Source organism: Anarhichas minor, unplaced genomic scaffold (genome assembly GCF_050575085.1).
Source record: "Anarhichas minor isolate MPS153535 unplaced genomic scaffold, ASM5057508v1 ptg000014l, whole genome shotgun sequence".
NCBI lineage: Eukaryota > Metazoa > Chordata > Actinopteri > Perciformes > Anarhichadidae > Anarhichas > Anarhichas minor.
In genome coordinates, this window is record NW_027466460.1 from 2,305,777 (window position 1) to 2,323,855 (window position 18,079).

The window sequence follows — 18,079 nt, forward strand, 5'->3', positions numbered from 1 at the left end:
GTCTTCATTGCAGCAACTGCAGAAAACCCTGTTTCATATAAATAGGATGTGGCAAAAGGCAACAGTATGCCCATAGCTCTTTGGCCTAGTAGTGGGTAGTCTTTCTCCACTCCAATCTTTATCTTTCTCTGTAGCTCCGTATCTTTCTCGCTCTGTGTCGCTGTGTGTCTCTCTCTCGTTCGCGCTCCCTCACTCTCTCTCTCCCTCGCTCGTTCGCGCTCTCTCGCTCGGGCGCGCGCTCGCTCTCTCGCTCGCGCGCGCTCGCTCTCGCTCTCGCTGGTTTTGCCAGTCGGTCTGTGACATGAGCCGCTCTGGTGGCGTGGTTGGAACACAGTGCATGTCACGTCGGTTATTTTATATTGTTTTACCGGTGTATGTGTGCGTCTGTGTGTGTGGGTTGGTGATGAAGCCGCGACCCCCCTGTAGTACCACCGCGCCCCCCCTAGGGGTCGCGACCCCCACTTTGGGAACCACTGCTGTAAGGACAGCTTGGAGGCTCCACAATAGAAGATAAGAAGGAAATATTGTTCTTGCTATAGAAAGCTGAAGTGAAACCATAAAGGTTTCATTTCCACATTTAAGAAAATTCAAATTCACTGCTATTCAAATCACACTGACATCTGTATTAACCCAAATGACCCCCCAAACATCCAGCCTTAAATAAGAACCTGCTCAACAGACTGCTGTGTCCAGATAATGATGGCAATTAAAGGAATGTTAGTATTTTATATGTTTTAAGCAGTTAAATGAACACCATTTTTTGTGTATGCACTTTTAGGTTACGTCAGCAGTCCAACAGAAGAGACTGCCTGTCCTGCTGAATGGCAGAGACCTTTCAAAGTCCTTTCAAAATAAACTTCAGTCTCCACAGGAAGTTAGGTTTAGGCCGCAGAACTATTAGATAAATTGAGGAAAAGAGCGTGGTTGACAGTACTTGACTGACTAACGACTGATGTGACAAAATGTTAACGTTTACTTTTAGTTTTAAAAGGGACCCGAACAACTGTGTCCTGCAGGAGAGTCCTGTGCTTGTTTGACCCATCCACCTTCCTCCCATCCCGCGTGGACTACGTCTCTCTGAACACTACGTCAGCTGCTCTGACCGCTTAATAATGATGCGTGTTGGTTTACATTGGAGTTAGTTCAAAGCCTGAAGCGTCTCAGACACTAAAGGAAGCCTCGGTGCTTCGGTATCAGACGCCGAGGGGCACTGAGCGTCGGTAGTTGACGAGTTGGGAGTGAGAGTGGGTCCAGAGACCGGTTTATAATCCCAGACTTTCCCCTCACTATTGCCCAGCAGCTGGGAAGCAAGACACAGGAACTTCCTGGGTATTGAGGAGTGCTTTTGCAAACTGTAACCTACGCTGTACATGTAGTGCCACCAGGCAAACTCACTGCTAACCTTTGCCTTACTGTGCAAATCAAGAAAAGAGCAGATTCCATACTGAAACAGCTGTTCACTTGCAGCCTTTACCAATTTAAGAGTAGAGAGGAGTCCGCAGTCAATGACAGTATAGAAATATAAATATATCAATAAAATATGTCTTTCAAACTGTGTGAATCACCGAAACCACAAGAGGTCCTTGAGCATACAGTAATAAATGAGCACAAACACTATTGATGGGTCCATTGGTTTGTAGTTTTTAAAATAATCCATAACTACTGATTTATGATTTAAAGCACAAATATGTTTGTTTTAATCCAGAATAATAATTTAAATAATACAATCTTTTACGATTTTGGATGATGCAAATTTTTTTTAACTTTAGACAGAAACCCACAACAAGAGATTGTGTTGAGTCACAGAAGTTAGTGAATCAAAAGCTAGACAGGAAATGAAATCAAGTCCCAACCCAGACCGGTTGTGTGTGTGTTTTCAGTCCAGGACCTGAGGTGACAAGCATGTAACATACATTTCATCGCTGCAGAACTTCACCAGCTCTTGACAGTGTACTGTGACAAGAGCAGCTTTTTTTTTATAACAACGGCAGTTTAATTTAATAAGAACAATGATAACAGTTGTGTTTCATTGTAAAAATAATTATCTATTTTTTTATCCATGGAGACAGCTGGACGAACAGTGATGGTTGAACTCTTCACCACTTCAACCCTTCTGTCAGTGGCAGGAAGACATTTACTCTTCTTTAGTCTTTATTTGGTTTCCCATTAGCTTCCACAAAGTGGTCGCAGGGTCCAGATAAAAGTGCACTGGTATGATCTTTGTGGCTAATGCCTCAATGGATGTAATCCTTACAATGAAAATGATGGTGATGATGATGGAAGTTAACACAATGATGATGAGGATGATGATGGAAGTTAACCCAATGATGATGAGGATGATGATGGGTGACAGGAAGGCAGAGGACAAGAGCAACCCCTCTCTCTCTCTCTCTCTCTCTCTCTCTCTCTCTCTCTCTCTCTCTGGTCATAAATATCAAAATCAATACAAATCTTTTTGAGCAGTTGCAGCCGACTTCCTCAGTATTTCCCTGTCTCCCTTATCCTTCCATCCAGATAGATCACTTACTGCATAATCTAATCTAAGGTGTGTGTGTGTGAAGAGAAATGCCACTTTCTCTTTGTCTTCACACTGATATCCAGAGAATGCTTATGAGAGACTTATGGTTTTAGAAACAACAGTCATGTGTCATGGTTTTACTCTCTTTTTTTGAATAAACCGTATAAGCTTCTAAATTCACCAGAGGGGCATTTACTGATGTCTTTTATATCAGAGAACAAAACCTTAAAATCTCTTAAAAGTGCAGTGTGTAGGATTTGGTGGCATCTAGCAGAGAGGTTGCAGTTTGCAACCAACTTAAACTGATATTTTCCCACTTCCTGGTTCTCATCCAATGGCGGTCCATTATCGACTTATCATAAGTGACTGTTTAATGGAGGTATTTAGAGAGTCAAGGTGGCAATAGACTGAAGACAGCTGTGATTGAGTTAGTGTGCAATGTTATCTCCTGGATATGGTTTGTGGTGTGTAGTCAGATGTAGAGACTGATGGATGAGGCTGATAGCAGCCTTTTATACAAGATGACTGTGCTCTACCTTTAACATGAGGAATAAAAGGCACTCTGAATCATATAAATATTTCATATGATAATGATATTAGGTCCATTAGGGTCAGGGTAGGGCAGGGGTCACTAATTGGCAGGCCGCGGTCCGGATCCGGACCCAGACGCCGTTGTATCCGGACCCAGGACCTAAAACCGATAGATAATTGAGAATTACTAAATTTTGACGGAGCGCTTCTATTTTAACCAGCACAGCTTTTCAGCATTTACGGCACTTGTTCAGTGGCCACACACACCGACACCGACCAATGCGTTGTAAATCACATCACGTGATGCAGCTCAGCCAATCAAATTTGAGTATTCTGACAAGTTTCCTGACTCGAGTGAGATGTACACACACCATGACACAGGGGGGAGAGACGAGGAAAGAGATGGAAGAGTCGGAGACTATTTAAGGTAGCCAAGGAAATAATTTCACAAGACAATTTCCAAAAAGAGAAAAGAGGTCCGAGACACCAGAGTCTTTAACCAAGAATGGACAGACTCGTTTAGGTGAAATCTTCCAATGGGCAATTAAAAAAAACTGTATGTCTCATTTGGACTCACATCTGAAATGAAGACACAGCAAATAAACCTAAGAGCCTAATATGATTAGAATCCTGACACATGAATTCTCTCTCCAACAATGATGTAAACAGAGAGAATAGAGCTGAAACAAGTGGTTTAATAACCACAGATAAAGTCCCTGCACACAAATTTCTCTTGTTAGAAGATGAGAAAAATATAATATTGTGGCTTTTTTTGCATCACTTCACAACTGAATGAACTGCATTTAAAGCTGCAGGACAATTCAGTGAAATTCATTTTTCTAAAATGAATTACTTTATTTCAAGATGCATATTTTTCAAAAGCTTTCTGTAATTTAATTTATTCTTTAATCCAGCCCTTATTTTACTTGAAATGAGAAGAACATTTATTTATGTATTTCTATGTATTATTTATAATCCATCCAGTTAAATTTGAAAACTGAGAATAATAATTGTTAAAATATAATTGATGTGTACTTTCTTTATTTGATTTCACAGTTGTTGACTACACAGAGACGTTACTACTACTAGACTTCTTGAATATATATATATATATATATATATGGTACTAAATAGTGCAAGTTAGATATTATTGTAATGTTCCAGACCTTTGCACGAGGAGATTTTGTCAATCTGGACCTTTTGGAAATTAAATTGAATACCCCTGGGGTAGGGGATCTGTGTCCTTGGGTCCCTTTTGGATTGGGTCTTCTCTTTATTTGAAAAAGAACTTTCGAAGACCTCTCGTTGCCAGCCTAACCATATCACAAAGAAATCTGAAATCAGATTTGAGACTGATCACACAGCTTATGTCCTTCCTTTAATCTAGAAACTCAGAATGCTGTGCACAAATCTTGACCATGAACATCCACGGTGTGCTGAGCAGAAGGAAGGAGGGAGACTTTGAGGAGTGGTTTAGCTAATCGGGTGGGGCAGAGAGTCAGAGATAAACGAGAGAGAGAGAGGAGGCAGAAAGAGACGGGCAGAGTGGGTGAAGAGAGAGACATAGAGAAAAGAGAGAGAGAAAGCTGTTTACTTGTTGACCTGTTAGTCAACATCATACATGAAGTCACAGGAAGAGAGCATTACCTGAAGACCGGTTTCCATGAAGAAGAAGAGATACAGCTCTTGGATATCTGGATACAGCTCTCAGCGTTGGACCTAAAACATCCATTTCTTTTTTTTCCCAACACAAAATAAGAATGAAGACTTCAGCCACAGTTGGGGACCGACATCTGTATTTGCTGTAGCACACACACCAACAGCTGCTTCATTTGGAGTTCAATTTCAGCCTTTATATCCATAATCCATACGCAGTGTAATTTTCTTCATATTTCTGTAATTTGCTTTATATTCCTACCGCATACAGAAAATACACAAACACAAGCTTTCTTTGTTTTTACTCACACACATACAGCTAAGATGTGGTCTTGTATAAAAGACTTCTTCACCTATGAAACCACAAAGTCAGTGGTAGTGAAGAGCTGGACCATCGGCATCATCAACCGTGTCGTCCAACTCCTCATCATCACTTACTTCATCGGGTGAGTATTTCCCTTCATTCTGGTGTATTTTAGGTTTATGCACTATTTAATTTGGCCTGGTTGGATCACGCATATATCTTTTGTGTTTATGTAGCATAAATGTAACTGAAGGTAGGGTTTTTTAGGTTTGATTGTATTGCAATTTCTAGTTAATCATGACAATGATCAAATTAGGATTAATTTAACTAAACTCAATATATAGATATATGTAAAGGTGTATAAAGCCTGCCACAGACAAATCTGCTCTCAGTCTGCTCTCAGTTTTACATTGCAATTTTTTAACAATAATTGTATCTTTGAAAGCCTTGTGTTAACAAATTAAGTGACTAGTAGTTTCCTAGTTTCCCTTTAGGTTCTGTGAGTGGGCAGTCTGTAAAAAACAACGTGACATTCTTAACCGCAGTCTAAACTTGGCATGCAACTGTCAGGGCTTGTTCACTTTGAGATCTTCTTCCAGTAGTAACTCCTATACAGCACCGAGTTAACTATTAGCAATTAGCATATCTCATATCATCTCACTTACCAGTTGTTGACAATCACATGGCATAGCTGAGGCTCTCAAAGCCGCCACATACTGTAGTGTGTCACGATTTTATCCGTCCTTTGACAGTACTGTCTGAATGTGTGTCTGCATGCTGACACATTAACTTTCGGGACGAATGCTTCTAAAGCGTAGCCATGGCCGTTGTTCTGGTAGAGTGTAAAATAGCTGTTGCCCAGGATATTTAGTAAGACCGCACATCGTCTTGCTATGCGTCTCCTCTAAGATGTTTAGCATGTAGTTGTGAAAGTTTTTTAACAAGTTCCTGATGTTGGAAAGGGCGACTTGGTACTGAAATGGTAAATTTAGTCTTCCGACCACTCAAAGCTCTTTAACACTACATGTCCTCATTTATTCATACACTGATGAGGGGGGCTACCATGCAAGGTGCCACCTGCCCATCAGGACTATCTAACATTCATACAACATTTACACACCGTAGTTCTGATTATATTGTTTTCCCTGAGGACGCGTTCCACACATGCACAATAGATTGCTATCTCTTGTAGCGTATCTATTGTAGCGTACCCCTTATAGCGTACCCCTTGTAGCGTACTCCTTGTAGCGTATCCCTCGTAGGTAGTGGACAAGTAACAAGTCCACTACAGAATGCGGGTGTCCGCACAGGGCCTATGTGTACACCCTGATGAGGAAATCACACACTTTCGGGAGCCATCTTGCCCTTTATTGCACAGGCATAACGTTTCAGTTTTAGCTTAATCTCACATTTTGTGTGTGTGTGTGTGTGTGTGTGTGTGTGTGTGTGTGTGTGTGTGTGTGTGTGTGTGTGTGTGTGTGTGTGTGCGTGCTTCAGGTGGGTGTTTGTCAATGAGAAGGCCTACCAAGTGAGAGACACTGCTATTGAATCCTCAGTGATGACCAAGGTCAAAGGTTTTGGAATCTACAATGACAAGGTCATGGATGTTGCAGACTACGTCACTCCTACACAGGTATGGATGGATGGATGGATGGACGGACGGATGGATGGATGGACGGATGGATGGATGGATGGACGGATGGATGGACGGACGGATGGATGGATGGACGGATGGATGGGGGGATGGATAGACGGACGGATGGGTAGACGGATGGACGGATGGATGGATGGGGGGCTGGATGGATGGACGGATCGGTAATGGATGGATGGATGGACGGATGGACGGATGGATAGATGGATGGACGGATGGATGGGGGGCTGGATGGACGGATGGGGGATGGATGGGGGGCTGGATGGATGGACGGATCGGTAATGGATGGATGGATAGATGGATGGATGGACGGATGGATAGATGGATGGACGGATGGATGGGGGGCTGGATGGACGGATGGGGGATGGATGGGGGATGGATGGACAGGTGATTGACAGTAGTATACATTCATGGTTATGTGCTATATATGTGTTTTCCACAGGGAGCTTCAGTCTTCTGCATCATCACCAAAATGATAACTACAGAGAACCAAGTCCAAGGATACTGTCCTGAGGTCAGTTACTGTCACTACTGTTACTGCAATACTAATACAATTATTAGTACATCACAATTATTAATACCTCTACCACATTACAACTAGTGTACATCGGCATTAAGGTGCATTCCGAAATAAATAAGGAAGCTAATTCTCAGTTTTGCATGTTTCCATGGACATTGTACACATTCATGCCCCCTCATAATTTTGCATTGCGTTCTGTCTCACTGCAATCACTGTTGCTAACTGTTGCTACCACTGCTATTACCGTTAACATACTGATTTAACAAAAATACATTATTCACTTGTAATAATTCATATCATATCTATTTCAAAAACATGTAATATGGACACAACACTCACCGATACTAAACTACTATGTTACTGGATATGATGTCATTATCACCAGTACCATAATCTAAGGTTCAACAAAAAGAACCATTCAGAGCTAAACTGGATGACTGGAAAAGGATGGTACTGTAGACAACATCAGGACCTTGGTGTCACCAAGAAAGCGCCTTCCTTCACCGGTGAATTGTAGTTTGGCGTGTATTTGCAGTGTACTGCTCACCCAGTCCCAACAGACCCGTCTCTAGTAGTCTGTTAGAAGCACATTAAGGCGCATAGAGCAAGACTGTACTGAGATCCCACAATATCATGTAACCTCTCCTCTCTTGCTGAGCATTTAATGTGAGATGTTTTCTGTATGTAGTTCTGTCTCCTCAGCAGCTAAATGCTCCACTATGTTCACCAGCTAGTCTCTACCTGTGTCTGTCTGCTGTTTGGTGCTGGGCAGGTAGTGAAGTGAGTCGGTTTAGTAGAGCTTGCTGAAGACAGCTGCCTGCTGCTGGAAATGACGCTAACGAGGACTCTGACATTGAACCAAACCATTTAAGTTGTGGCCATAAAACCAAAGCCATGAGCTTAAAGACGCTAAAATCGAACGGCAGTTACGAGTGATGGCTCACACATTACGCACGTCATTTCATCCATTGTTAATGCAAAATAATTATTGATTCGGCTCTAATGTGTGTTGTCTGTGTGTGTGTGTGTGTGTGTGTGTGTGTGTGTGTGTGTGTGATTGTGTATATCCAGAGTGAGAAGAAGTATATTTGTAAGCAGGACAGTAACTGCGAAAAGCATAACAAGCCAGGAAGTTATGGTGAGAACTTCTTTCTGTTTCTTTTTCTTCTCTCATCATATTTGATAAAACTTTGGAACATAATTAATGACAACAATGTATAATTATTATTATCATTATTACACGTATGCATATGTGTTGAATTCCTCTGTTAGAACTGGTATTTATTCATTTTTTTGGTTTTGCAGTTAGCATGAAAGCTTTTCTTTTCCTGCTCAGGAATCCTGACAGGGAAATGTGTTCCGTTCAACGCCACGGTCAAGATGTGTGAGATAAAAGGATGGTGTCCTGCTGAGATCGACACCATCAAGACGTAAGACGATACCGTGCATGTGATAGAGAGCTTTTGATAGAGAGCCATTGTTCAGACGGCTCAGTACAGTGGAGTTGGACAGAAATGTGTCCATTGGTAGAAACCGAGTCTTAACACGATGATAATCAAAGAGATTGTTTGCCGCCTTTGTGAGGCTGGTGAAGATAACATATTCAAACACAATGCTGTTTGCACGTCTATCTGTCTTTTCTCTTCTTCTACGCTCCTCCCTTCCCCTCTCTTTCAGTACGCCAATGATGGAGGTGGAGAATTTCACCATTTTCATTAAGAACAGCATCCGCTTTCCAACCTTCAACTACACTAAGTATGACAATTGTGATTTTAAATATGATGATGGTAATGACGACGACACTGAAGTATGACATGTTGATTTGATGATATGTCTGTATGTGTGCAGAGGGAACTTCCTGACTACCATCACTAACACTTACATAGAAAAATGTAACTTTGACATGGTCAACAACACCTACTGCCCCATCTTCAGAGTGGGAGACGTGGTCCGCTACGCACAGCAGAACTTCACCAAGCTGGCCGACAAGGTAGAGTCAGGAGTCCGAGTCATGTCTTTGAAAGAGAAGTCAAGGCAGATGGTTTTCTGGTCATTACAATGACACAGCATTTCCCCTTCAAAGTTGTGTCAACAGTGTTTTTTGTTATTGTTATTGTTCTGGGATTTTTGGGACATTAGAGAGTCAAATCGGAGACTTTGCGTGTCAAGTCAAGTTTGGTCTCTTGTAACTCAAGTCTAAAGACACTTTTCAAGTTGTAAACTAGTAAGTTAATACACCAGACAACACAGTGAGCCACTGGCCAGTGAGCCACTGGTCAGTAACCCCTGGCGTTCTGGCAGTTGACGTGTGCCATTAGTGAGAACAAAGCAATGAATCAGAGAAATAAAACGTTATTGTTTCTGATTTTTGAATGGGGGTTATGTTCTAAAGCACAAATAAACACACACACACTTCCACAAAACCCAGAATGAGTAAAAATAAATGAATAAAAATGAATAAAGTCAAAGTAAAAGTTTTTATAAATACAAAAAAAGTACAAGTACACTCAGAAAAAACGTTGTAACAGTAACAAGAGTAAATATAATTTGTTACTTCTACCCCTGTCACACACTGTATGATTTTATCTGCCAACTACCAACATCAACTGACCCCGACTTCAACTCCAACGGAAGTCAAGTATCAGCAGTCACGCCCAAATCATATTCAAAACTTTCTCTACAGTCGTTATGTGTGCAACCTGCCTTTTTAAGTCTTGCATGAAGCAAGGTATTTTCTGTTTTTCTGTGCATTCAAAATGTTACCCTTTTTCCTGCATATGAGACACAAAAAATGTAACTTGTGACTGATACACAGACAGAGCAACATTTCTTCCAAATATACCAGTCAGTGCAAATTAGTTGTATGTAAATGCAATTCCTAGGAGACAGGGTTGAGCACAAACACACTGATCCACGTGCCTCTCGTATTTTGAACATTCTGTCAGGGGGGAGTGATTGGAATAAAGATCGGCTGGATATGTAATCTGGACAAGTCAGATGACCAGTGCAACCCCTCGTACTCATTCACCCGACTGGATGCCATGTCACAGAAGAACGCTGTCTCACCGGGCTACAATTTCAGGTAGGTATTGTATATTAGCAACCTTTTGTGTTATATTTCTTCAAACTCTCTTTACATCCCAACAGCAATCAATAAATCACAAGTTCTGACAAGAAAAATAAAAAATCTATGCAATCATTTCATTTGGTCCTTGAAGACTGGGTGCTGGATCCTTAATAAGATCATGAAAAAGTAAACACACTGCTTTTACAGAGGAGCAATAGAAAGCATCCTACAAACTGGCATGGGATATGCACAGCCAGTTTTAGAGAGGGTCGTCCTTCAATCAGAGGATCGATCCATGTCGATGTGTCCTTGGGAAAGACACTAAACCCCAAATTGCTCCCATAAGCTGTGCCTACGGTTTGTGAATGTGTGTGAATGTGTCTCTGTACATGTGGCAATATTAAAAAAACAAATTGGAGTGCTTGCTTTTTTAATGACTGATAGGTTCCATTCAGAGAACTCAACGAGAAAACTTGTCTTTGACTGCGGTGGGAAACTACTGAACCATTTAGCTACAGAGGCTACTATCACCCTCAAGTCCAACACCTTCATTTATGGATTTTGTTCATTTTTTGTTTCTGTTTTGTATCAGGCTGTTAGAGCTTTTACCTTTGTGGTTATTTGCTCTCTTGACCCTTTGAAAAGTGCTACAATGCTTTCAAATGTGACATGTACATAATAATTTACTATATATCTATGACAACAAAGAAATGGGTCTTAGATGCTCACTGATCCATAAGCTTAAAAGTGATTTATCTTAATATAAGACTGGTGTGATTTGTCTGTCTGGACAGGTTTGCCAAATATTATAAGATGGAGAATGGGACGGACTACCGCACTCTGGTCAAAGCCTATGCTATTAGGTTTGATGTTCTGGTCAATGGAAATGTGAGTATATATTAACGTGTATCAACGTGTGTATAACATACTTTCTATTGGTAACAATGAATTTAGAGATATAGATATGAATGTAGTTGTTTTGACACCTCAACATTGAAGCTTCTTGTTCCTTCTTATATTGTACAAAAATACATTTAATGACACCAGTTGCCATTAAATGTATTTTTATGCACAATACTTCTCCATCTTTTTAAACCTCTTGGGTAGGCCTGTTACAAATACCTTGTTTAGCATTACAGAATAGCAGAATAATTGGACATGGGACATTGAGATAGCAACCTGGTCTCACTCCCAACGCCTTAAATAACGTGTCCTGTGGGAAACTAAAAGAGTGAGTCGCTTGTCACATGATTTGTTTGTCACTCGCTAGTCATGTGAGTCGTTAGTCACTTGGTAGTGATGTGAGTCGTTAGTTAAGTAAATGTCAACCATGCTGTTTTTCTAAATGTTGTTTTTGCCTAAACTTGATGTGAAGATGGAAGTTTATTTTGAAAAGACATTATGCGCTTAACGAGCATATATTGACGCATGCGAAGCTGATGCTAGAGGGGTACGTAGAGCATCATGTTTTAAAGCTTTGAAGCGCTGACCAAGCTGCGATATTTGAAGCATTGGTGTGAGAATATGTTGGATATAGATATTGGGCCTTATCTTACACCTGGGGCAAAGCGGCGCACAGTGCTGTCATAGCTACGTTTAGACTGACGAAGTTGTCATTTTCACGCCCACGTTGTGTAAGTAGCGCTTGTGTCCATCTGTGCGTCCATGGGCGTGTTGGTATCAAAATGAGGTGTGGTCAGGCACATTGTTTGCGTATTGTTATCTTGAGGCAGCAGAAAGTGAAAGTGCTTCATTTGAAAACAAAAACTGGTATTTCCAACTATGAACAGGGCACATTATTCAGAAAGTAAGATGCGCCTACATAGGGAGGTTCACAACGGACATTTTGAGTGAATTTTTATGCCCCAATTTAAGAGATGTTTTTGTTTGTGTTAAGGAAAACCCAAAATCCTCTGTCACACACTCAGAGGCTTCCCCCACACATTTTTTCTGAGAAAATGTGTCATGATGAGTCCACGAGAGCTGTTGTTATGCCTCTTGTGGTGCTACTTCAAAGTTTGCGGGTCCTCTCCCACTAACAGGCAGATTGAGGCTGAAGTTTCCGTGCATCACAAACAGCTGGCTGCAAGTCTGTGCATAATGCAGCCTCTAAATTCAGCACCCACCATCAATTGACAGTGACAAATAGTAAACACAGTGCCTTCCCAATCAGTAAAGACAATATGAATAAATATGAAAATGAATGACATCAATACAAGACAATTCTAGGGCAGTAATGAATAGTTGGAAGCTTCAAAGCTTCATTCATAATGTTGACATTCAAATTCTAAATCAACATTTGAATGCTGCGCAGCATGTCTATTCATTCTATTTAGAGCCGGTATTTCTGCACAGTTGCATATAAGATCAGGCTATGCTGATGTTATTAGTATTATACTATTTGTAGAAATAGATTCCAGTGGTAGCTGTGTAGGATTGTTTCTGTCTTGTCTGATCCAAACATATCCAATAACACCAGAGGGTTGTAAAGTCCAAATGTATTGTAAAAGGATTTATATCATGTTTTTATCAATTGAAATACTCTGATTCAATCCATCCAAAATGAACAACATTTTTACTGCAGCTCACTTCTTTAATTTTCTGAATTTGCCATTTGAATAGCAATGCTTTTAAAGGGAATGGGAGATGACACTGATTGGTTTAATCTATGTTACGCCCAAAACACACCTAGAGGCTAAATACAACCCCTTTGCTACTTGCGCTTTACTTTGGCCAAGATCATTTACCGTTAAACTATCACAGGTGGAGTTGGACACATGCACCATCACTTTAGACCGTGCACTATAGATCGTTTAGATAAGGCCCATTGTCTCTATCATAATATTAAGTGATAAAGTAGCTATGATCAATGAAATTCAATTATCAGGATTCATCAACCTTTCAATATAAGGTATGTGGTCTTTTAATTGAAGAGTCTCGACATTGGCCATTACATTACTCACTAAGGTAAACTTAGGGGAGTTGGGAGATGAACAGAAGTTATTTATTGTAGTACATGGATAATGTGCTAGTCCTACCCAAGGGACCGAAGCCTGCTGAGATAAACTACAATTACTCTGCAGGCAGGGAAGTTCAACATGATCCCTACACTCATCAACATGGTGGCAGCCTTCACGTCAGTGGGAGTGGTGAGTTTTACTTATACTTGACACAACCAGTGTGAAAAATACTCTTTAATTTCATACTTTTGTATTTTTTCTCAGAACTGATATGGAGCCAAACATTCTCCTTTTACCTCTGTTTTTGAGCATTATCTCATGACAAGTTGACCTTTGCTGCATAAACATCAGAAATTTGGGGCTACTGTTGGGTTGAATCTTTATATTTTCATCTCTACTCTTGCTTTGTTGAATGCTTTATGAACTAAGGTGATTATTATTAATATTAATATTATTATAATCATTTAGGGCACCGTGTTGTGTGACATCATACTGCTGAACTTCCTGAAAGGAGCGGAGCAGTACAAGGCCAAGAAATTTGAAGAGGTAAAATACCCGCTCATGCTTATTAGTGTTGGTTATCACAAATATGTGAAGCATATTTCATTAAAGCTGCATTATTGATTTTGCTGAAAACTCAACAGTAGCATTAGCATCCTTTAAAGTTGTACCGTAAGTCCAATATTCACTTTGGGCTCCACTATGAGCAGCAGCTAGTCTCCAACTGTATCCGTATACTGTTTGGTGCTGAGCAGGAAGTGTACAGAAGGCTTTTAGAGCTTTTTCACAGTAAACCCCTGCCTGCTGGGCGGTTTGATGAGAGTAGAGTTGCGGGTCAGAAAAACAAAACTATGAGCCAAAAGAGGCTAAAAGGCTCCTGATAGAGCTGAGAGGGGAAGCAGAGTCGGGTGATAATTCTCTGCAGCTTTGTTAATAAAAGCAACACTTCATGTTCACTAAATGTGACATTCAATCATTTATGTGATTAATGCACTTATAACATCCAAAATGGCACCAGTTTATTTACTGAATAAGCAGCATAGGTATAAGTTTCTGAATAAGGTGAAGGGTGGTAGAATTTAAATTTGAATGTATGTAGCCAGTGTTGTTGTTAGACCACCTAAACCCTTTTGGGTAAATAGAACATAAGTGCCCTCACACTGACGAATAGTCAAAAAGTTGAGCGTGGAACGCTGGACTCTTCTCACCCTCAATAGTGAATGAAGGGAGGGACCACCACACCTGTGAAAATGGAAGAGATGGCGGCATATTTTTTCACTTTGTGTGAAAGAGAGGGCACACACAAGCAAGTAAAAGAAAATCACGTTTATTCATATTCAGTTTTAATACAATCGTCAAGTGAGCAAACAAGACCTAACAAAACCTTTACCTTGGAGAGAGTGTGAATGGTGGTTATTACATCCAATCACAGTAGACCTAATGATGTTAACAAATAAGTCAGACATATACACACAGAGGCAATTTAGTGATATCCCTGCAGATATGGTTGACTTGACTGGTCTTGAAATAAAATCCTCAGTCCTCATTGTCTGAAACCGAGACGAGGCCTTTAAAACAGCCTTGTTCAGACGGCAAGCTCCAATCCGTTTTTTGGCATATCTAGATTGATTTTAGAAAGTCTGGACCTAAAAAAAACACATGAAATGTGATGTTTGGAGTTGGTTTGAAATGCGATTCCAATAAGATTCCCGGCGATTTCAAAGTGTGGAAGTGCTGAGCAGAATCCATGTTACTACAAGCAACAAAACAGTCCATGGACAGACGCTGGAATAAAATGTCTGCTGGCACTTTCACTTTCACTCTGCTTTGTCTGTCTGTTGCTTGCTCTCGCAATTTACAATGTACTACAGCAATTTCACAATGCATTGTTTAGATGGTGAATGCTTCCTCATTGGAAAGCCTTGCCACCAGTGCAGCTACATAGTTATTGAAACCTAAGTTGTTACCACAGAAACCCATTCATATAGGTTTTTGATGTGTGGACACGTTGATCTGATTGGATCACTTGCAAATAACAATGTGAACAGTCTGTCTTATTTTTGAGAAACATGTCGGATTTGCCTGCATTCTTAATATAGCCAAAGTGGTGTTGAGACCAAGGCCGATCTCGAGTACTACAACACGGGTATGCAAACAGCCAAGACATGAAAAAGGATTTGACAGATGACAATATGTGTGATAATATACTAAAGAGCAACATGTCTCCCTCTCTCTCATATACTGTAGGTGTCGGACAGCCCGCTGGATTTCCAAAGCAATGGGTTGTACCGCTCCCAGCTGTCACTCAGACATAACGAGGCCATCATGCGGTCCAGTGACTCGGGGGCATTTTCTATTGAACATTACAGCTAAATGGACAGGAGCAGGGAGCAGTGGATTGAGGAAGACAGATTTAGGTTGGGTTTCTCTCAAAATGTTTTTAAGTTTCATCAATTTTTACACATTCAAAAAAACTAAAATTGTTTATGTTTGTCAATGTCAAAAAACATGTGAAGAAACTTGAATTGTTGATAAGTTATTATTAAATGTTTCAAATACTCAAATACAAAAGCAAAAGTGTCTTGCATGGTGACACTTTTGGCATGTGATATTGGCTTGATTTTCTGAGCAGGAAAAAAAGCAGTTTGTGTTTAAAGGAGCATGATATAACATGCAGAGCATTAACATATCATCAAACAATCATCTATGTAACGATATACAGGAGGAATGTCTATGTGAACAGAGAATGAAGTCTCTCTCCCTCTGTGTGTGTTGATCAGAGCTTCTCCTTGCTTTGTTGAGAGGGAGGCCGGTAGCACGCATACCTTTTAGTGCATGTTAGTGCATGTGAGCATGCCCCACTGGTTAGCTCATGGCCGCTGCTCTGCACTGCTCTCATACGGCGGTTACAGTTGATAACGCCGTCCCAACCGAAGCTTAGCATCCACCCTCCGGTTCGCCCTCAGGTAAACACCGTTAGCTCTGCAGCACTGTTGCCGTACTTTGTACTGTTATCACTGTTAGCATCGTTAGCTACAAGCCATTGGCTCAGGCGTAGCCATTTTGAGGGCCGTTGAGAGGCAATCGAAATGCTCCTAATGTTGTATCTTGCACCTTTAAAAAAGGAATTTAACCTGAGAAAGATTTCAGGTTTGAGCTCTCTTCGCTTGTTTTGTAACTTGCATTGAAACTACTGTAATGCACCACAGCTATGCTATGAAGGGCTTTGTGAGACTAAAACAAAAATAAACAAGACAAGTGGCATGAATTAATTCACTCGCTTGGCCTTCTTTATTAACTCTCTTGTGGTTTCTTTTCTGATAGATTTACTCTGGGTAATGGAGCTGCACTGTGGTTTGGTTTGATAAAAGCAGCCATTTTGTCTTGGATGATAACAAGCTGGATATAGCCACAGCAGTGATGGAGAGCACGCTATTCGGAATATGTACTTGTGTGTGTGTGGATGAATGAAAAACGTGTGTACGCGCCTCGTCTCACATATCTCCACAGCATTATGTGAGGGCTGAACACAGGTCTGGCAGCACCCACTATCATTCTGTTATGAGGGGAATAAAACACTCTGGCTTGTTTGTATTTCTTTCAACCAATCCCAATCGTCTTGGGCGGTGCTAAGCACAGGATGCAGGGACGGTGCCCTTGCAAAATAGATAGCAGATAGCAGTATGGGAGGAGAATCCTGCATGAGATACATTGTCAATGGCAGGCTTATACCCACAGTCTACATCTGATTCTCTGCCCTAACCTGATTGGCCTGGTGTGGGCCGGGTCAGGGTGCAGTTTCTAAAATTGCTCTCACTTTTGAATTGGATCAGGGCTCTATTATAGATCTAGTACACGCCAAACAGTCCTGTGTGGAGGTAATTATAAATCAAAATAAATCAAATCACCTGTGTGGGTGTACAATGGGTGTGTGCAGGGGCCACTGCTACAGCACCAGAAGTCAGGCTTGCTGCCAATGTATCTCCGTGGTCAACTGCGGTACTGCAACAGAATCATTTTCCGCACCGACCCGCCTGTCCATCTCATGCTCCTCCTGGTTCTGAGGTTCGACAATCGGTCGGAGTCTCCTTCCCGGCACCCTGGAACAAACTTTCCCATGGCAGGCTGAGCAGTGTGATACCCCGATAATTGGAGAACACTCTCTGGTCCCCCTTTTTGAAAGTAGGAACCACCACCCTGTCTGCCACTCCCTAAACTAACATATAGCATTTAGTTCGAAGCCCCACTGTGCCTAGGGAACAGCACCACTAGCATGGCTGTAGCCTCTCAGCCTTGTTAAACCAGGAAGATTTGAACTTTCCCAGAATCTATAAGCATCATTGGCTGCAGTTCTGTAACTTTCCAAATAGGTTCTGCCTATATGTTCTGTATGGGCAGCTCTCACGCACGGCAGGCATGCATTCAAAGAAATTGCTGTGGATTACGTGTAACATGTAATTCTCACCCGTGGTTGTCAAATCATTTGTATGGTGGTCTTTGATGATTCAATTGTTCCATATGAGATGGTCACAACACAATTCCATGGTTGGAAAAGAAAGTTGTAGAAGAATTGGAGTCATTGAGGAGAAGAATTGACCACTTGTCCAGAGTCGTATTTATTGCTAGAACGGTGGCCAGAACGGCCGCTGACAAACCTACGCCACTTCCATGTTCTGGATTTGAACAGACCAATCACAACCGTTCATCTACATGCATGGGGTCGAACTGGGGTGCCAGGTGGGGATAGCGCTAATAATGGTCGACGTTGTCTGGGACACGGCTCTGGGGAGCCAGGTTTTTTAAACTCTGTGATTGTTTCCACACAGTTTAAGCAACGAACCAGAGAGACTGTCTTCAGTCTCCAGTTGAGCA

At 41.2% G+C, this 18,079-nt stretch overlaps 1 protein-coding gene across 4 annotated transcripts; it reads left to right on the forward strand.

The window, feature by feature from the left end:
• The first annotated feature begins 4,560 nt into the window (after positions 1-4,560).
• p2rx3b (purinergic receptor P2X, ligand-gated ion channel, 3b) lies at positions 4,561-16,505 on the forward strand. Of its 4 annotated transcripts, none has more exons than XR_012954033.1 (13): positions 4,561-5,151; positions 6,507-6,642; positions 7,103-7,174; positions 8,252-8,318; positions 8,517-8,610; positions 8,858-8,935; positions 9,029-9,170; positions 10,126-10,262; positions 11,042-11,135; positions 13,291-13,396; positions 13,676-13,753; positions 15,307-15,353; positions 15,455-15,545. XR_012954033.1 is itself a non-coding variant. In XM_076091062.1 (13 exons), exons 1-12 carry the CDS (start codon positions 5,030-5,032, stop codon positions 15,319-15,321), a joined length of 1,101 nt encoding a protein of 366 aa, XP_075947177.1. In that variant the 5' UTR covers positions 4,563-5,029; the 3' UTR covers positions 15,322-15,353; positions 15,455-16,505. The 4 variants fall into 4 exon arrangements, 2 of the variants coding, with proteins under 2 accessions (XP_075947177.1, XP_075947176.1); XM_076091062.1 differs by having other exon boundaries at positions 4,563-5,151; positions 13,331-13,396; positions 15,455-16,505; XR_012954032.1 differs by lacking the exon at positions 15,307-15,353 and having other exon boundaries at positions 4,562-5,151; positions 15,455-16,505.
• The last annotated feature ends 1,574 nt before the right edge of the window (positions 16,506-18,079 follow it).